This window comes from Podarcis vaucheri, assembly GCF_965113315.1.
Source record: "Podarcis vaucheri genome assembly, chromosome: 9".
In the NCBI taxonomy this organism is placed as follows: domain Eukaryota; kingdom Metazoa; phylum Chordata; class Lepidosauria; order Squamata; family Lacertidae; genus Podarcis; species Podarcis vaucheri.
In genome coordinates this window covers 16,329,325-16,350,992 of record NC_138767.1, presented here as the reverse complement: position 1 = coordinate 16,350,992, position 21,668 = coordinate 16,329,325, and the positions used below count along the sequence as shown (strand labels likewise).

Sequence of the window (21,668 nt, the reverse complement as noted above, 5' to 3'; positions counted from 1 at the left end):
TTGTAGTCCAAAACCTCAGAATTTCACTCTCTGACATTCTGGAGAACGACTGCCAGTCAATGTGAGCTGGATAGACCAACGATCTGATGCTATTAAGATAGCTTCCTATGTTCCAAAATGGTGCCGCCTGGAAGTTGTTTTCCCAGTAGTGATGTATGGAAGTGAGAGCTGGACCATAAAGAAGGCTGATCACCAAAGAAATGATGCTTTAGAATTATGGTGCTGGAGGAGACTCTTGAGAGTCCCATGGACTGCAAGAAGATCAAACCTATCCATTCTTAAGGAAATCAGCCCTGAGTGCTCACTGGAAGGACAGATTGTGAAGCTGAGGCTCCAATACTTTGGCCACCTCATGAGAAGAGAAGACTCCCTGGAAAAGACCCTGATGATGGGAAAGAAGGAGAAGGGGACAACAGAGGGTGAGATGGTTGGACAGTGTTCTTGAAGCTACCAGCATGAGTTTGACCAAACTGCGGGAGGCAGTGGAAGACAGGAGTGCCTGGAGTGCTCTGGTCCATGGGGTCACGAAGAGTCGGACACAACTAAACGACTAAACAACAACAAGGAAGTTGTTCCATCTGTCCCATTCAGAATGGGCAACAGTCAGAGAAGATGGGGGTTGTAGTCCAACAACATTTGAAGCTCACCACATTGCTTACCACTCCCCTATAACCTGCTGTTTGTGCAGTCTTGACAAAAATGTCGCCATAACAAATGGAAGCAGCAGGGGACCGCAACAGATGGGAAAATTAAGTTGAGGCTTAGAATGCAAGTAAACATAGGAGCTCTTAGAGGGCAGGGAACAGTCCTATAGAATGCCTTAAAGCTTTCTCATAGAAGGAAGTCAATACCCTTTGGGGCTTGTTTCCTGTAATTATGCCTCCAATTTGTCTAAATATATGAGTTCTGCATGTAGCAGGGTCAGGAAGCAGCACCACATACCGCTTCAAAGCTCGGGAAAGTGCTATTCTCAATGTCAACAACCTTCTGAGGCGATAGCTTAGCTTGTGTTTTGGATGAGACAGTCTGACTTAAGCTTCTATTCAATGCTTTCTAGGATCTGCACTGTGGTCCCCCAGTTCTGACTTGCCTTTATGCCAAAATCACCCCCCCTCAAAAAAAGCCATCCACAAACCACCAATATTTTGACAGAATTCTCCTGTATTGCACGCCATCCTGATCTCTGAGATTCCAGAGGTTCCAGGCACTCAGTCAAAGCCCATGTTTCTGCTTGGGAATAAGGCACAGCAGAGACTGTGGTGTCTTTAAGATATATGGTTCATTTACACACATATAGAACATGAGCTTTCGATGGAGGGGTTCACAGCATTAACACCCTGAAAGGATCCTGTTTCTCCCATAGCCACAGCCTTGGAGTCAAACAGATATCAAACATAATGATTTCTTCTCCACCCCCATCGTTCTGCCCGGACACTGAGGTCCAGCGCCGAGGGCCTTCTGGCAGTTCCCTCATTGTGAGAAGCCAAGTTACAGGGAACCAGGCATTGGGCCTTCTCAGTAGTGGCACCCGTGGAACACCCTCCCACCAGATGTCAAAGAGAAAAACAACAACCATACTTTTAGAAGAAACCTGAAGGCAGCCCTGTTTAGGGAAGCTTTTAATGTTTGATGGACTATTGTATTTCAATATTTTGTTGGAAGCCACCCAGAGTGGCTGGGGAAACCCAGCCAGATGGGCGGGGTATAAATAACATATTATTATTATTATTATTATTATTATTATTATTATTATTATTATTATTATTATTATTATTATTATGTGACACCAGAGAAGCCACCGACAATGGAAAACTCCTATGAAACTTTATAAAACTTTTTAAAAAAACAACAACAACACGTTTAGCAGATCAATGTGGATCCAGCCCAGGTTCCTTTTGATCTTTTGTTCTCTTAGTGGCCCATCACACAAGCTATCACCTCACGGGAACTAGCCTAGCTTAATTAGCTTTTAATACTTGCTGAGTTCAGAAATTAAAAGTGTCCAGCACACGTCTAACATGTGCTGAGTCCAAGAATTATAGGTGCCAGACACTCACAATCTCATAATATTTATTTGTCCATCTGTGATCATAGCACACAGAACAATATGTCTAGCATCTGACACACAGTATTTACAGCTGTATCAAGTGTTTCACTATATTTGATAAGTTGCATTTCAATGGTGTCTGGTGTTAGACACTATTTGATCGTTGACATGTGTTTTAAATACTATGCTGTGTTTAGATTCAGACAACATTTGCAGCTGCCAGTTTATAGTTCATATTTTGAAGATTGGAAGCAACAACCAAAAAAACCAGCCAAGAAGACTGAAGCAGTCAGATTTTGAAATTTGAGGTAGAAGTTCACATTCAATATGGAAATGTGAATCTACCTGGTAAGGTATATGATCTTGTTAAGTGTCACAACATTCTCATGAAAACGGATGAGAAATAGCCGTTTAAAAATATTGTCCCTTTCTAGGCCATATTTTGAACATTTTTGTACATCTGTCTATCAGTCTAGAACTCTAAAGCATATTTTGAAAAAGAAATTAAAGGATAGTGTGGAGGTCTCCTTTTTGCGAATTTGATTAAATTATGTTATGCATTCCAAAAATTGTGAGGTTTCAATAACCATCCAGAGTGAGTTATTTACAGGGACAGATGAATCTGTCATTTTTGGTTCCCTTCAGTTTCTAATCTTTCCAATCTTATGCAGTTCTCCACATTGTCAGCTCAGTTTGTTGACTTCCTTTAAGCCCTTGTGAAAACTCACCAGAATTTTAGTGCCAATTTCTTAACGTTTTAACAAACAATTTTCACTAATATATGCGTTTTTATGCACACTTTATCCTAGTTTTTTTCCTTTTTTTGCTCCACACTATGAAGAGAGAGAACTGCATTGCAAAATTCAGAGAAGGATGGCTGTGTTCCAGTTCACGTCTTGCTTTAGGAAGGCTTGTGGTTGTCCACATGTTGTTGGACTACGCTTCCTAGCATGGCTCATGAACAGGAATGGGAATTCCAGTCAACCAACATGTGAGGAGCTGCAGTTTCCCCAACCCTGCTCTAACCACTGCACTCCACTGCATTTATTCTCTGTTTGTGTCAACTAGCCTTAAGTAAGCAGGCAGCAAAAGGTAAACTGCTGGAAGGCCGAAAACAATGAGTTGTATAAAGTTACCTTTTTTTGGCACTCGGCAGGGTCAAAGAAGGTGTGCAGTCTAAATAACTATGCTCATCCCAGTTATTATCTGTCTGGCAAAACAATGTTCTTGTGGGGGAGAGGCTGCCTTTAAATAGATTAAACCACAGTGTATTAAACACAAAAGGGGAAGTTACTTCTGCAGGTTGCTTTGGAAATGAGACATAATAGCTCTAAGAACCACACGCACACGCACAAACAATTGTGGTGGGTGGGTGTGTTTTAAATCAGCTTATCAGTAAAGCATGTTCAGTTAGTTCTTTTTCCAAATGAATTCTCTTTTAAAAAACAAAAACCTGTAGTCATTTCATCTTGTAGCCACTAAAGCTATTTATCATCTCACAAATGTGAAGGCTTGTTCACACTTCCACTAGAAAGCATGAGTCTGAGTGGCTTTGCACTTGTCCCATGCTTTCCTCCAGAAAACCCGCTCTTTAGCATCAAAATCAGAGCAAACATCAGTCTGGAGAAAACCTGGTTGATATTTCCTCCAATTCAGCAGTAAGCAACGGATTTCTCCAGGGCAAAGTAGAAGTGTGGATTTATATACGATATACGATATCTTTATTGTCATTGTCCCATGCAGAACAATGAAATTGAAAAACTACATAAAACTACATAAAAACTACATAAAACATTCAAAACCCCCTAAAAACTCTGAAACCCCATTTTAAAATACACTATACTATAGAGACCCCTTATGCTGCGTTTAGAACCAGAATTGCATTTGCGTAGAAACTTTCTCAGGCGGCTAGTCCTGGCCTTTATAACCCTATACCAGGGGTCTGCAACCTTTAAGACAAAAAGAGCCACTTGGACCCGTTTCCGAAGGAAAAAAAACTGGGAGCCGCAAAACCATTGCGACATTTAAAACAAATATAACACTGCATATATTGTTTCTTACCTTAATGTCTGATCTGACAGCGGGCGGGAAGGTGACGTCGGGACGGTGCGTGACTAATGCACACACCGCCCCCATGCGACGTCACAGCCAGTACAGCACCTGCCACAGTGGGGAGTGTCGGGGCGCACAATGCGCTTCCTCCCCTCGCTAGTATCTGCCCCGGAGCCGCGGCAAAGGTGTAAAAGAGCCACATGCGGCTCCGGAGCCGCGGGTTGCAAACCCCTGCCCTATACCTTCTTCCAGAAGGCAGAAGCTGAAAGAGATCATTTCCGGGGTGCGTACTATCCTGCGCTATCTCTGCCGCTTTCTTGTGGCACCTGACAGCATAGATTTGATCTAAGGTGGGAAGAGTGCACCCAATTATTCTCTCTGCAGTCTTTACAACCCTGGATAGCATTGTTTTCCCCCTGACTGTGCAGCTCCCAAACCACACACAGAGACCATAAGTTAATACACTCTCCACAGTGCAATGGTAAAATGTCATCAACAGGTCCTTTGAGAGATTGTTTTTCCGGAGGATTCTCAGAAAATATAACCTCTGTTGTGCTCTCTTCACCAGGTCTTTGCTGTTTTCTCCCCAGGTTAGGTCGTCTCTCAACTCCATTCCCAGAAATCGAAACACCGAGACCTGTTCCACGCACTTCCCCTCAATAATAAATGGGTGAATAAGTGGGTGATTTTAATTTATTTATTAAATTTGTATGCTGCCCTTCAGCCATAGACGCTTAGGGTGGCTCACTAAGTCTTCTAAAGTTAAATTTGCTGGAAAGTGGCTTTGTTGGGTGTTATATTGGATTGGGTTGAGTGAATATTGTTTTTATATAGTGGGCAGGTGAAGAATCAGAAGTTCTTTACTTTACAGTGGCTTCTAAAGTCCCTTTAGAAGCAAACTTTGTTCATCTCCTATGGGGGGGGAATACCACACACCGTTGACCATCCTTGCAAGTTTCCATACCACCTTTGACTAGCTGCTGGGGCTGCTTGTGCTGAGCTTGGGAGTAATTACACAGTACTGCTTGTGGTCGTCTTCAAGGAAATTGAGTAACTGCCACGTTCTTTGGAGAGGCATCCCTTAAGGCAACAACAGCAACAGGGAAGGCAGCACCATATATGGACTTCCTCTGGTTGCCCAGTGCTCTTCCTACAGACTGAAAGCCAGCATTAACTGAGAGCTTCCATGAAGGAATCAATGTACATCCCTCTGGACAACTAGGGATGGGCGCACCTGCCAATTTTGGTTTCTCCATTTCTCATTAAGTCCAGGTTCTTCACTTTCCCACATCAGCCTACACTTTTTTGTATTTTAAATGTCCTCATCGTTTCAGGGTAATATATACAGAATTTTGCCTTGCAATTTTGACCCATTTTATGCATTTTATGGACATTTCCCTGTGTCCTGTGGACTTTTTTTTTTTTAACTGCATCATAAAGTCTGGAGAAGTGAGACGTTTTAAGGATAGTTGTGTTTTGGTTTGAGTTGTATTGCTTCAGGAGATGCAAAGTTGAATCATAGAGTCACAGAATTGTAGAATTGGAAGGGACCCCGAGGGCCATAGAGTCCGAATCCCTGCAATGCAGGAATCTCAGTTAGATCATACATGACTGATGGCCACCCAACCTCTGCTTAAAAACCTCCTCCAAGGAAGGAGAGTCCACCATCTCCCAAGAGAGACTGTTCCACTGGCGAACAGCTCACTGTCTCAAAGTTCTTCTTGTTGTTTAGTCGGAATCTCCTTTCTTGGAGCACACAGCCAGCAAAAGTTGAATTTAAGGGAAATATAGGGTTGTCGTCAAGTAAGGCCTACTCATAACAGACCTATTTTAATTAATGAACCTAAGTTGCTAACTTCCATTCATTTCAGTGGGTCTACTCTGAGTAGGACTAGCCATGAATTTGAGCCATAATTTTTCAGATACATTAATAACATGATGGGAGCCTTGAAAATAACAAATAGATAAACCAATCAGCATCCGTTTCATGCATCTCTTGGGTGTTTTTTTTTATGCTGATGGACCTATGCTGCTGTTTGAAGCTTTTTTTAAGAGACTAGTCATTTTAATGATAGATTTGTGCTGTTCGTAAAGGTAAAGGGAACCCTGAACATTAGGTCCAGCTGCGAACGACTTTGGGGTTGCGGCGCTCATCTCGCTTTATTCAGCATGACTAAGCCGCTTCTGGTGAACCAGAGCAGCACACAGAAACACCGTTTACCTTTCCGCTGGAGCTGTACCTATTTATCTACTTGCACTTTGACGTGCTTTCAAACTGCTAGGTTGGCAGGAGCAGGGACCAAGCAACGGGAGCTCACCCCGTCGTGGGGATTCGAACTGCCAACCTTCTGATCAGCAAGCCCTAGGCTCTGTGGTTCAGACCACAGCACCACCCATGTCTCTATTGTGCTGTTCTTAATGGTGTTTTATAGTTTATTGGCCTGATATTGCAGTATACAAATGGAGGTATGTAAATATTTTTATAAATAATTTTAGAGGCAAAAATCTAAACTTTTTATCACAGAATTGCCATTGGTCTCCATTGATCCCAGTCAAAGGAAGAAGAGACCCCACACCGCTCAGAGAATACACACATGTATTCACACCAGTCCCAGACTGTATAGAATGGCCTTTTGTGTTCTGCATTATTTTGATTCTAGTTACAAAATGTGCTTGGAAAAAATTCCACCTAAATATAGAGTTGACTTAGTGAAGCCTACAGGTGGGGAGGGTGGGTTTGGTGTGGCTTCAGACTGGGCCATGAACATTCTGCACAGACATCCTGTTGACACAACGGAGGGAGCCTCCCTTGAAGCACATAGTATTTATAATAGGTTGGGATTTTCAGCCAGTAGACCCCAAACATCTAATTTTCTATGGGAAAGAAAATAATGCTCACCCAGTTCTCTCCACTGAGATGCTTATGTATCATGTACTCTCTCCCTCCCTCCCTCCCTCTCCCTCTCTGGTTTCTCCTTCCTTCGGGGCATACAGATATGAGAAACTTTACCCATACACACACAAAAATAAGATGTGTGTGTGTGTTTGTGTGTGTTTCCATTGCCTGGTTCCTGCCCCCACTGCCACATTCTGTAGTGAAACTATAATTTCATCACAAGAGCTTTTCTGTTTCCAGAGCTATTTTTAAGGCAATGATTTATTTATTTTCTTGAAGCTACAGCAGAATATCCTCTCTAATGTGGCTGACTAATTCATAATTATTATTATTTCCTTGATAGTAGTTCACTTTACATAGTCCTGATGTAGAAATGTGAGATACTCCCTGCTCTCCCCATGTCATCTAACACCATCCGGTTCATATTAATCCTAGAATCGTAGAGTTGGAAGAGACCCGAAAGGGTCATGCAGGAATCTCTACTAAAGCATCCATGACAGATGGCCATCCAACCTCTGCTTAAAAACCTCCAAGGAAGGAGAGTCTGCCACCTCTTGTGGGAGTCTGTTCCACCGTCGAACAGCTCTTACTGTCAGAAAGTTATTCTTGATATTTCATCAGAATCTCATTTCCTGCAGCTTGAATCCATTGGTCCTCTAGTCCAGGAGAAATCAAGTTTGCTCCATCTTCCGTGTGACAGCCCTTTAGATATTTGAAGATGTCTCCTCTTTTCCAGGCTAAACACTCGCAGCTCCCCAAATGGTTCTTCATAAGCCTTGGCTTCTAGATCCTTGATCATTTCGGTCACCCTCCTCTGCACACATCCCAGCTTGTCAATACAATGGTACCTTGGGTTAAGAACTAAATTCATACTTAATTCAACTAAATTCAACTAAATTCATTAGCAGGATTTTAACAACACTTGTAAGGTAACAAATACGTCGGATAACATGGAAAGTTTTAAAATATGGATGATGAAATAATATGCAGTTGGAAAAGATGACAATAGGACCCATGGAAGGGATGGAGGGGAGTCTTGAGATTCAGAGGAATCTCTAAATCTGAGTGTGCATTTGATATTGTTATAATTTTACACTTGTAAAATCAAATAAGAATTGTTGTTGTTTAGTCATTTAGTCATGTCCGACTCCTTGTGACCCCATGGACCAGAGCACGCCAGGCACTCCTGTCCTCCACTGCCTCCCGCAACCTGGTCAAACTCATGCTGGTAGCTTCGAGAACACTATCCAACCATCTCATCCTCTGTCGTCCCCTTCTCCTTGTGCCCTCCATCTTTCCCACCATCAGGGTCTTTTCCAGGGAGTCTTCTCTTCTCATGAGGTGGCCAAAGTATTGGAGCCTCAGCTTCAGGATCTGTCCTTCCAGTGAGCACTCAGGGCTGATTTCCTTCAGAATGGATAGGTCTGCTCTTCTTGCAGTCCATGGGACTCTCAAGAGTCTCCTCCAGCACCATAATTCAAAAGCATCAATTCTTCAGTGATCAGCCTTCTTTATGGTCCAGCTCTCACTTCCATACATCACTACTGGGAAAACCATAGCTTTAACTATACGGACCTTTGTTGGCAAAGTGATGTCTCTGCTTTTTAAGATGCTGTCTAGGTTTACGTGTCAATGCCCCTCCCCCCATATGAAATAAAGACACTGGATACATTGTTTAAGTTTAATGGGCATGAAAAGGCCACAACTTTATTGATTAAAGAATTGAAGGTATTGGCCTTAGGCATTGGCTCCTATCAACTACCCGGCATGGAGACCGGGAAGGGTTAACACAAACCGTGGGGGAGTCCTGTTGAAGTACGCCAACTAGGATCCCACGGGTGTCACCGCTCGGGGGCGTGCCGGGGCCCAACCTCGCAAGGCTTCGGACAAGGCCACGCCCCCCGGAGTCCTCTACCGGACTACCCCTTACCTTGGGGGAAGGTGATGGCGTTCCTTCCCCCCCACAATTTTCATACCACTTGAACCCCAGCCAATGCCTAACCGCCAATACAGAGGAAAGTTGTGACTTCTCGGCTGGCCAGGAGTGAAGAGGGCGGTCCCTGGGCGTGCCTGGCCTTAAATACCCTAGGCCACACCTCCCCAGCCCGCCGATTGGCAGGCCGGGTGGAGAGCATGCCCAGGGATTCCCCCAGATCTCGCGGGGGCAACGCTCAGCCCCCGCGCGTGAGTGAGGAGGGGCCAGACCGCAACCCCCTCTCCTTCCCGAAGGGTCGGAAATGGCTTTGCCATTGCTTTTCTCCCAAGGAGCAGGCGTCTTTTAATTTCGTGGCTGCTGTCACCATCTGCAGTGATCATAGAGCCCAAGAAAGTAAAATCTCTCACTGGCTCCATTTCTTCCCTTGTTATTTGCCAGGAGGTGATGGGACCAGTGGCCATAGCTCAACATAAAAAATAAATAAATTACTCACACACAAAAAGAAAAGGTTGCTCCCAGTTGATAGCTGAGGGAGAGGAGGCCAGATGGAGCTGGACTAGTAGATACTCTCCCTCTTAAATTGGTTGGAATAGTTGGAAAGTATAGAATAGAAATCTCTTTTTTGCCCCTTCGATGTTTTTAAAAGGCTCATGTGGGGGGAAGCAGCTCCATCTCCGATCATATATTTCTTCCAAAAACATCCACTTTCTGAGGCCTGAGAGAGGATGCTGGCTGATCCAGGGCTTTTGTGTTCCCAGCCCATTTCCGAATTGGTGGAAACTTCTATCTTTGTTGCCTGTCCTTGTTAATTTTGGATGTTCCCAAGTATGAGATAATATAATTTTCCAAATTATAACCTGCGAGTACATTCTATGGTTAAAATATTTTTTCAGGCAATTTTTGAGGAAAAATAAAGGATAATTTAAGGCATACACACACAGAGAGAGACACAGAAACACACACACACACACGGAAGAAATGCATCTTTATTAAGATGGTGCGCAATTTATTGCGATGAACATACAGAAACAGGGCAATTTAAGATGCAAGTTGAAGCAGTTGCTTTAAGTCAATTGGCTTCCCTTTTGAGTTTGGGTTGTCATTTCACTCCAGTTAAGTCTGGAATGGAATTGGGGTTGGCAGAAAAAAATGCAATATTTGTATGTTCAGATTGTATAAAAATCACAAACTGACATAAGATCAGGAGAAAGTTTAAAGTTTAAACATGGATTGTGGTCCTTCGTATTTGTCGATCTGGCTCTAAACTTCCCCCTAGTGATCTTACACAGTAGAACATCCAATAGTGTTGTTTGTTTGTTTGACTGACATGGCACCTATAAATGGGTGGCAAGGCATTTGCAAAAACAGTGCTGTTCTTTCTTAAGTACGGAAAGTATCTATCATGGGAATTGGGGTTGCTTGTGTGTAAACCTCCAGCTGTTCCAACTGCTTAGGGGTGGTTGCGTCTTTCCCTGGCTGAGCAGCCCTTTCGCGCGGCTGCCTCAGTCGCTGGTAGAATCCGTCAGTGGGTGTCTCCTAAATTTCCTCCAGCATAAGAATTCCTTAACGGACAACCTCCTCCTCGCCTCTCTGCGCGGAAGCCTTCTGCGCAGAGTGGGTGTGCCAAGCGGTGGTCCTCCACTCTCCTCACTGACTTCACCGGAAGAGTCTCGGAGCCTCCCCTCCGAAGTGCTCTCTGCCTCTCCCTTCTTCCTGGTGTCACCTGGACTTCTTTCCCCAGAGGACATTCTCTCTCTTCCCTTACTGGTTCCCTCTCCGGCAGAATCTGGGAGCCTAGCCTCTCCACTCTGCTCCGATGTCAGTTCCCTGACAGTATCCATCAATGCTTGGAAATCTAAGAAACCCAAAAATACTGAGATTCATAAATGGGTTGTGTAGTTTGTTGCTTTTCTGCTAAATCAGTGCAGTCTCGAATGGTTTAGTCTGCCATCTTGGTTCAAAATGGCATTCAATGGTATCCAAACAAGACCTAAAACTGCTCCTCAGTCTCAGGAACCACCGTGCCAAATTTGGTGGTGATATCTTCAGAGGGCAATGCAACAAAAAGATGGTTTCAGGGCTGAAACAGCCTTGGTTACCCAGGTGGGTTACCTTTATCAAGAGAGGGACAGGGAGAGTGTGACCTTGCGGCTCCTGCTTGATCCATCATTGGCCTTTTATACCTTTGGAGACTCTTGAGAGTCCCATGGACTTCAAGAAGCTCAAACCTCTCCATTCTGAAGGAAATCAGCCCTGAGTGCTCCCTGGAAGGACAGATCCTGAAGCTCCAATACTTTGGCCACCTCATGAGAAGAGAAGACTCCCTGGAAAAGACCCTGATGTTGGGAAAGATGGAGGGCACAAGGAGAAGGGGACGACAGAGGACGAGATTGTTGGACAGTGTTCTCGAAGCTACCAGCATGAGTTTGACCAAACTGCAGGAGGCAGTGGAAGACAGGAGTGCCTGGCTTGCTCTGGTCCACGGGGTTACGAAGAGTCAGACACGACTAAATGACTAAACAACAACAAGGCAAACTAGGGCCTGGGGGCCAGATCTGGCCCAATCGCCTTCTAAATCCAGCCCGCGGAAGGTCCGGGAATCAGCATGTTTTTACATGAGTAGAATGTGTGCTTTTATTTAAAATGCATCTCTGGGTGATTTGTGGGGCCTGTCTGGTGTTTTTACATGAGTAGAATGTGTGCTTTTATTTACAATGCATCTCTGGGTTGTTTGTGGGGCATAGGAATTCGTCCATTATTTTTTTAAAAAATACAGTCCAGCCCCCCCACGAGTACTGAGGGACAGTGGACCGGCCCCCTGCTGAAAAAGTTTGCTAACCCCTGCCTTTGACCATGGTATCCTTCTGGACCAGGATGGGTATCAAAGGCCCTGAATTACAATAGTTTCTTTCCTGCCAGAGAGTAGCGGTGGGGGAGTGTTTCTCAGTCCACTGGCACTTGTGCTATAGGGTTCTGCAGGGAGCTATTCTGTCCCCCTCGCACAAAAAAGCTACACTTGTTTTCCCCTCTTCCCTCCTTTTTTTTTTTTTTTTTTGAGAAAACCACTGAGACAACTGCAGGTGTCATACAGCTGCTGATGGGACAAGTTCTTAAGTGCTTTTGTTGAGTCTGAGCATTACCGTCTAATCCCAAGTATGGTGATGTCAATGAAAACACTCCCAGTGGTTTCCATGGGGTTTCCATGGGGTTTTGGCGTTTAAGTGGGTGCAGCTTAAGTTCCCTCCTTCTTTAGGTTGCTGTCGTGAGACTGGGAATGCTCAGGGTTGAGTAACCCTTGTGGCTCAGGTAGGCCCCTGTCAGGGAACTGACATCGGAGCTAGAGGCGGAGGGAAGGCTCTCAAATGATGCTGGAGAAGGGCCCAGCAGGGAGAGAGGCAGCTCAGCAGATGGGGAAACAATTCAGCGCAACACCAGGAATAAAGGGGGGCAGATGGGGGAATCGGCGAGAGGGCTCCCAGACTCTTCATCAGACACCAGCGGGGAGAGCACGGGTCCTCCGCTACAAACGCCCTCCCTGCGCAGAAGACTTCCGCACAGAGAGAGTAGGAGGAGACTGGGTGTCAAACAACTTTTATGTTGGAAAAGGTTTAAGAAACGCCCACTGATGGATTCTGCTAGCGACTGAGGCAGCCACGAAGTGAAGGGCTGTCCAGACTGAAAGGTTTAACAAGGCAACAAAGCCAGGAGAGGCAGCAACTTACGCACGAGCAACCCATATTCATTACAGCCCCCAATGAACAGTGTTCAGAAGGGAGTGGGGTTGGAGAGGACTTGGAAACACAGGCTCCAAGTATGGGGGAGCTGTGGGGTCCAAGCCCCCCCAAAAAAAATCTTCTGCAGCAGCCGCATGGGCATGCCGCGGGGCGTCCACACAAATTTTCACGGAGAATTTCAAAAAGATACATGGCAAGCTGATGGGAAAATGTGGAGAATGGACTTAGATTAGAAAAATAAGAAACCAAGAGAAACCAAAACCCACACATTCACCCACCCTGGCTGGTGAGTAAACTCTGTGGGTTACTTTCTAGGTCTTAGAAGATTCACCACAGTGAGAGGGTTTGGCACTCTCCGAACTGAGGCCACGTATGATGAAGTTCCGTACTGGAAAGGGCTTCTTAATCCTGCAAAAATAAAACAAATCCCATATGAGTATTAGACATAACAAAGTAAAACTCTGGAGTTAGACACCAATGGTTGGGATTAGCAGACGTGTTTTTCACAAAAGCCTTGCAGAAGTGTCATGCCAACTCCTTAACCCTCTTAAGGTTTTTACACACGATGGAAAAAGTGGGGCACATTTTGCTAAGCTCCCACTCCCTCTGGCATGTCACCTTCTCCTCCCCTTCTACTGGTGGGGAAAACTTGCGTGCAAATCCTTGGAATGAGACTCAAACAAGGGATAGAAAAGGGGAAGCGGAATGATAAAGGGCTGGAGAAACTCCCCTATGAGGAAATAATGCAATGTTTCGGTCCTTTTAGTTTAGAGGGAAAAGATGAGTGCGGAGGGAATGGAAAGAGGTGTATGAAATGATGTGCAGTACCGATACAGTGGTACCTTGGGTTAAGTACGTAATTCGTTCCAGAGGTCCGTTCTTCAGTGGTGTAGCGTGGGGGGTGCAGGGGGGGCCGGCCACACCGGGCGCAACATCTGGGGGTTAGGGTTAGGGGGCGCAAATCCACGGGTTAGGGGCGCAAATCCATGGGTTAGGGGGCACAAATTACTTGCCTTGCCCCGGGTGCTGACAACCCACGCTACGCCACTGCCATTCTTAACCTGAAACTGTTCTTAACCTGAAGCACCACTTTAGCTAATGGGGCCTCCTGCTGCCACCGCACCGCCGGAGCACGATTTCTGTTCTCATCCTGACAAAGTTCTTAACCTGAAGCACTATTTCTGGGTTAGCGGAGTCTGTAACCTGAAGCATATGTAACCTGAAGCGTATGTAACCCGAGGTACCACTGTACAGTGGTACCTCTGGATGCGAACGGGATCTGTTCCGGAGCCCCGTTCGCATCCTGAAGCGAACGCAACCTGCGTCTGCACGTCTGCGTGTGCGCGGTTTGTGATTTGCTGCTTCCGTGCATATGCGTGATGTCATTTTGAGCACATGCGCAAGCAGTGAAACCCGGAAGTAACGCGGTCCGTTACTTCCGGGTCACCGCGGAGCACAACCTGAAAATGCTCAACCCGAAGCTCCTTCAACCTAAGGTATGACTGTAAAAGGAGTAGGGAGAGCACCTCCCTAGCTCATAATTCCAGAACCTAGTGAAGGCGAATGATTGGAGACTCAGAACACACAAAAGGAAGTATTTGTGTACAAAGCACATAATTCATAACTCCATTATGCAAATCTATTTTATATCCCTCACCTCCTGCCAAAGAAGCCTAGGGTGGCACAGAACTAATGATAAAACGATAAAGACATCTTTCTTAAAATTCCCGAAGATCTCAGCTGGGAGCCGTGTTGAAGAGGAAGGTCTTTAGTGGGCGCTGAAAAGAAAATGGAGAGGATGGGTGCCTGTATCATATATAAGGGGAGGGAATTTCAAAGGGTGGGTGCCACAACATTTAAAGCCCAGTTGCTACATTGTGCAGAATGGAGCTGTGCAGAGCATAGGGATCAATTGGGTTTATAAGGGGAGGTGACCTTTCAGATACAGTGGTAATTCGTTCTGGAGGTCCGTTCTTAACTTGAAACTGTTCTTAACCTGAGGTAGCACTTTAGCTAATGGGGCCTCCCTCTGCCACCGCCGCACGATTTCTGTTCTCATCCTGAGGTAACGTTCTTAACGTTCTGTAACCTGAAGCTTCTGTAACCCGAGGGACCACTGTATCCTGGTACCATCAAAAACCAACACCCTTGACCGTAGCCTGGTAGCTAAGCTGTGACTGCGCAAGGAGTACCGTGTGGTAGCTGCACCTTTAAAAAAGGGCATTATAGAGCTGGAAAAACTTCAGAAAAGGGTAGCAGGCCCCTGGCCAATGGGAGATGGGGGTCTGCCCCACTGAACCTTCTGTGCCCCCCCAAAAAAAACCTATTTATTTATTTTTACAAACAAGTAATTAAATGAAAAAGAGAGCCTTCATTTTTCTTTCTTAAAGGTCTTTTCATCACACCTTGTCTCAAAGGTTTAAGCACACAAAAATAAGCTTGGAGGCCTAAGTTCTACTGTGTATATATATATATATATATATATATATATATATATATATATATTTGCTTTCGTAGATTTTCACGGGTACAGGAATGCAGGTTTTGGTGTCTTCGGGTGTCTTCCCGTGTAAGAGTCGGGGTGTCTGTGCGACGTTTCGACGAGGTCTCACTCGTCATCTTCAGGCTGGTGCTTTCGGCTTCTTGTTACTGGAACAGAGCAGAGTCTGGTGTTTGAGTTCCTATAAATACTGTTGAGGGGTGTGGTGTATAGCCTCCAACGTTCTGGGCAGAGAGGAAGTTCCTAGATTAGTGTGCCTTTTCTTCTTTTGTTCCTTAATTACTTGAGGGATATCTTGGGTGATTTCATGAGTGATATTCTGAATATATATATATATGATATTTATTAAAGGTTTAGACAATAAAACAAACTTCACATTCACAACCGAAAAAGAAAAATACCATCACAATCAATCAAAGAAGCCAAAAAAGACAAAAAAAACCAAACAAAAAAACAAAAAAGACATAAAAAGGACATAAAAAGTGATTCAATTTTTTAAATATTTTTTCCATAACCCTCTTTCCAGACTCCCTCACATCTCCCTTTTCTGTGTTCCCTTTTACAAAATCTTACTCAGCAATACTTCACCTTCTTTCAAGTCTTATTTTATATTATACATTTCAACTATTATGTCTCCAATTTTTCCCTTTGTTATCAGTTATTTAAGCCTGACATAATATTATTCAAATTTCACCTTTGTTCTTATAAACCAATTTTTGCATACTCCTTTCAACTATGTCACTACTGCCATATTATCTTTATATCCTGCATCATTCTAACATTCATACAATTTACAATACTTTTGCAGATAATCCTTAAATTTCTTCCAATCCTCTTCCTAAATTCTACTGTTAAATCTGTGGCTGGCGTGCTCTGGTCCGTAGGGTCACGAAGAGTCAGAGACGACTAAACAACAACAACAAGGTGAGTTGTGAGAAAGGGGGCCCCTTCATAACATATCCCCCCCCCCATTTGTGGGTAGGATACTGTCATGGGACAGGAGGCAGCTTTACCTGCTGAACAGCAGCCTGAAGGTGGAGAAGTTGGAGTGACTCTGCCTGCAGCTGATCAGCCTTTCAAGGTCACAGAGCAGAAGGCACTGATGAGAACCAACTGGCTTCGGCCTTCTTAAACACAGCTCTCAGCAGCAGAGTCAGATGCTGGAAACAACATCTGTGGTTCCTGGTCCAGCTTTGCTGCTGCCTGCTCTCCATCTGAACCCTTGGCTTTGATCATTGGATTCCTTGACCACTGGACTGTCTGACTATGTGGGTTGCTGTTTCCCTGACCCTCAAAACAGACTTGACTTCATATGCTGACTCTATCAAGGATATCCTAGAGACTCTTCTCTTTTGTTTGATTTTGCCCTGCACTCCACCAAGTCCTGCATGCTGTTGCTCAGCAATGGGACTACAACAGGTAGGAAGAATGCCTCTGAAGACGAGTTGAGGGATATCACAAGCTCACACTCAGGTCCTACTTGCAGACTTCCCATGGGCATTGGGTTGGCCACTGTGAGAACAGGATCCTCAGCTAGATGAGCCATTGGCAGCTGGCCTGATCCACCGGGGCTCTTGTGTTCTTCCTTAATCTATGGGATTTGCAACCACAAGATGTGGTGATGGCCACTAATTTAGGTGGCTTTTAAAAGGGATTAGGCAAATTAATGGAGGATGACTGTGTGCTACCTCCAAGGTCAGAGCTCTGATCACATGCTCTGAATACCAGTTGTTAGTACTCATGGGGGGTTTTGCTGTTTGTGTTTTGGTGGTTGGTAAACAACAACAATTAATCACAGCGTGGCCGGTCAGCACCCTCTTGCCTCTTTTTTAGATCAAACCGTCTTTTCACGCCTTGCAATAGCAGTTGTCGGTCGCCATGTTATTGGGGCCGGGTAGGAATTTTTCCCACTTGGCAAATTGGCCATTTGGTTTTCGCCTACCTAGTAGCAATCGTCACAACTTTTGTGAGGTTAGGCATTGGGCAAGCCTTTGGTTGGTTGGAGGGGAGGTTGTTGCCTTTGCCTGCCCCTCCTCAGGAAGGGTATCCTGTTAAAGGGATCTGGGGTGTGACTACTATCTGAAGCCTGGATGTGGGCTTAGGGCCGTGTCACAGCCCTTACGGGGACCCCTCAGGGTAAGTCATAGGTCACCCCCTATTGGTAGTTTACCCTTTCGTGGGCTCCCTGCCAGGAGTCAACATATAGCCTGGCTTCACCCCAATGCCTAAGCCAAACCTCTCACATCTGTAACCAATCAAGTTGTGGCCTATTTGAACCCACAAACCAAAATACTCTGTCAGTATGTTTTATTGTTCTCCTGGGAACTTTGTGGCTCTGGTGGCTTGGCACACAACAGATGGTTGGATCAGACAGACCTAATCTAACTGGGTTGTTCTTGTGTTCTTCACTGGATGTAACGTGTGTTCCTGTTTTCATCTGTGAAGTGTTGGATGAAATGCTTCTCCATCATTTTACTTTCAAAGGCAAATTTTAGAGGTGAGCCATGAGACAGAAGTCCCAGATGATGGGCCAGGCATGGGAGTCAGTCAAGAGTAGCACAGAAATGTTCTAGGACCAGGCAGACTTTGTTACCAAGGCAAATTCCTAGCCCAAACAATAAGCATATTAAACCCCTTCCTATCTAATATGACCCAATGATGGCTAGCCTCGGTGGACAAAGCTAGTCCAGAGCCTTCCTTCCTGCTAGGATGATGTTCGGTGTAGCAGTGGTGAGAGTTTGGGAGCTGCTCATGGGACCAAAGATTCTTGGGTCTGTACCTGGGAGCACCTGACACTGACTCTGGTGTTGGTAACCTGATGTCCTTCTGAAGTTTTGGACCACGTCTCCAATTGGCCCCAGCCAGCATGGTCAACAGTCAAGGAAGATGTACGCCAAACATCTGGCGCGCACTAGGTTGGGGGAAGAGTGGTTGAAATCCTAGCAGGCCTTCTCTCTCTCTCTCTCCCCACTACTGCCAAACACATTATTTGTCTTTCCTGCCAATTTTATAGCAATTTGGATGACACAGTGGCAAATCTACTCAGAGGGATATGGAAGCCTGAACTAAGAAGATAATTATCTGTTGTGAGTGGTGTTCCCGATGTTTCACTTTGGGGTGTTGTCTTCAGATATTTTAAACCGGAGAAGATTACTGACTGACTGGTTTTCGCCTACCTAGTAGCAATCGCCACAACTTTTGTGAGGTTAGGCATTGGGTAAGCCTTTGGTTGGTTGGAGGGGAGAGTAAGGTTTCAAAATAGGCAAGCAATGTAAGAACAGAGGATTTTGGATGGGGTGGATCTTGACTATGAGATGGTAATAAGGTTTTCTTTCTTTCTTTAATAATAGGAGTTGGGTAAGTGTCAACTTCCCTAAGTTTTGTAAAGATATGAATGGGATCACCTGGGCATAATTTATAAATGAATAGCATTTGTTTAGTCCAGTGGCTAACGTGTGGTCTTGAACAAAAAACACCTGCAATAGTGGTCATAAGCAAAGGCCATCGCATATAGATCCAACCATATCAGCCCAGACTGGGGCAGTCATCTTTATGGAACCATCCCTATCAGTGCAATCCTGTGAATGTAGAGTCAAAAATAAAATTCACTGTTTTTAAATTCACTTACTCCCAGGTACATGGATTTTAGCTTAATAATTAGGAGCTCAAGAAGCTGCACGCAGTCTCATTCTGTGTCCAATTCTGAGGAATGGATCTGAAGTTTCGGAAGCAGCCCAAAGTTGGAGGAGATTGCTTTGCTTCAAACAAGGTCCACAACTCTTTGAAACAGGTTGCCACTGTACAGGTTGTCCAGAGCAGATGCACACCCTAGGAATTTCTGCCATTGTGGTACTCAATGCAGTGGAGATACTGTCTTATTTCCCCAATGATATTGAGGTAGTGACCTTGTCATCAGCCAGACTGCTGCATTAGTACATACTTAGGGGCACGTCCTCTGACAATCGCTTCTTATCACAATGAAAAGATAGCCCAGGGATTTCTGCAGGTAAACCAGTGACACAAAACCAAAACTCCTAATCTTATTGGGCATTAACAAATTATGAGTCATGAAGACCAGTGATTTTTTTTTCTTTGATGGTTAAAGCCATGTCATTGGAACATGACTATACAGTAATATAAATACCAGCTGCTCACATAGAGTTGTGAGAACAAGTTGACTTCTAGATTCTTCTTCAGCCAACCTTGAAGCAAAGCAAAGGTAAGACTTGGGGTGCTTCCATTTTTGGGCTTAGTATTGCAAATGGGTTCCTGAGTCATCACATGTGGCTTGTTGACAACATGTGTTTATTTGTTTTCAGCTTAATGGATTTTCCTTGGTAATTGAAAATCTGAATTGGGGAGGGAGAGATACAGGGTAGCATTTTGATGGCAACAACACTGTGTGATTACTGCCAAAAAGAAGAGCTTTCCATGCATTGGGAGCATCGATCCCACAATAATCACCCATCTGGATGCACCCAAGGATTTTAGTGCAATTTAGAGAGCCTAAACTACTTGGATGTGTCATAAATGTACTCTACAGGTAAAATTACATATATTCGTTACATCTCATCAGGGCTGGCATCCAGGTTAGACTCCAGCTATGAGCCAAAATGTATATCTAGTAGTCAAAAAGTAACCTGAACAGCTGCTTCCGCTAGAATGTCATAACATTACTAAAATATATTGCTTTGGTAGAAATAAGTAATTAATTTCAATGGGATTTACATCCAAGTAAAATTTAAAATTTTATGCAGAAATTGTCCTTGAAGAACACATGGGGGGGAGTGAGGTCACACACTGGCCATGCCCACAATATCACAGTTGTTGCCAGCTCCGTCATTCATTGGGTGGAAGTTCTGAAGGGTAAATGATGTTCATTCTGGAGGAACCTATTGTGTTCTAGCCAAACCCAGTAGACATGAAGGACTGGGAGTGGAGCCAGTGGGTCGTGAGATGTTTGGGTAGCACATGTGGCTCCCCTCCCCTATCTCCACACAATCTTGGATAACCTCTGGATAATTTTTGTAAAGAGTTCTGCTGACTACCCAATCTTTAGCAAGCTGGAAAAAAACCCCTGCATCAATTGTTCCTTACTTCAGGTTCTTCTGCCACAATGAAACTGCTGATTTGTCTTTCCTGCATTCTGAGCATAGCAGCCGCTGTCCCAGTCCATGTAAGTAGCACTGAACCTGTGGAATGGGGAAACCTGTCAGGCCAACTACAGCTGGAATCTCTTCGTAATACAGTTGTTGCGCACTGTAACAAAATCACAATGAGATAAAAATAAGTAAAGGTGGTGGGGGATGTCAAAGAGATAATCAGAGCCATTTGGGCTGCTAAACACATGACATATTTCCTACTCTGGGTATCAGTTCTGCATAGAAAGTTGCAAGCGTGCCACCACATGTGCATTTTGCCCAGTGCGCATATAATGAGAAAGCCTGTTTCATAGGCTCTTCCAATCTTGTGTATGTTATACAAACAGCAATTTATCACACTTGAGTTCACCATTTCAGAGATGTGTATGCCCCAAACTGGCATTCATGGAATAACCAACTCTGTATACTGATTATATAAACAAGTCCTGGCTCATATGAAGTGGTTGCCTCAATCTCCTTCCTTCCTTCCTTCCTTCCTTCCTTCCTTCCTTCCTTCCTTCCCTCCCTCCCTCCCTCCCTCCCTCCCTCCCTCCTGTTATGCCAGGCACCAGACTCTAGCTGCTGAATCACCATCTTCTTTTCCTTACACCAGCTGTCCCTCTCCTCCTTTGCTCAGGGAAATGTCTCTGGGCTCAGAGACATGTTAGGGAAGGCTGAGGGGTCTAGACACCTGAAATTCATTTTCGAGCTGGGCCAGCGTTGCCCAAATGAAAACAAGTGACAAAGGGGTGTCTGGAGGCATCATGCTAGGGACTCTGGCCTTCTCCCAGCAAACTCTCATTGACCAATCCATGGGCAAGGACAAGTTGTGCCTCCAACTGCATTGTGAGATGAGGGAAGAGAGAAGAATTCACATGGGAGGTGACAGGAACCTGAGGAAATGGGGAATAAAGGATATGTGGAACCTTTGCTCGGGTTCTAGAGGATGGGATGACCCAATGTCATCCTGTGAGGATAAAGCATGAATCCAACCCACAAAACACAAAATTTAACCCTGGTTTTATTTCATATGTTTTGACAGCGGTCAGCAAGTGGCAGTGCCAGCAACGAGGTAAACCGTCTTGTGCATTTCTTAACTGTTTTAATTGTAATATTTTATTGTTTGTTTTATTGTATATTTTAATTCAGGATGGTAAGATGTCCCAATGGATTTGTTATTGTGTATTTTGATTGTGCATTGATTTTATAGTTGTATGCCACTTAGAAGCCTTTCTGGTATATAAGTAGTATATAAAATAAAAATTATATCAATAACCTTCTGTGTGCAAGAGTGTTAGTGTCATGGAAACAATATTAAAAGCACACATTCTGGAAGATGCTTTTGATTTCTGGCAGGGTTTT

General features: G+C 44.5%; 1 protein-coding gene across 1 annotated transcript in view; it reads left to right on the top strand.

Annotated features, from left to right (window-relative positions):
- LOC309540117 (uncharacterized protein) overlaps window positions 1-21,668 on the top strand; it is a 42,017-nt gene that overhangs the window by 11,421 nt on the left and 8,928 nt on the right. The window contains exons 2-3 of the mRNA XM_082236808.1: window positions 20,268-20,341; window positions 21,349-21,378. Of these exons, the coding sequence (XP_082092934.1) occupies window positions 20,282-20,341; window positions 21,349-21,378 (90 nt within the window). The 5' untranslated portion in view covers window positions 20,268-20,281. The remainder of the gene's footprint in view (window positions 1-20,267; window positions 20,342-21,348; window positions 21,379-21,668) is intronic.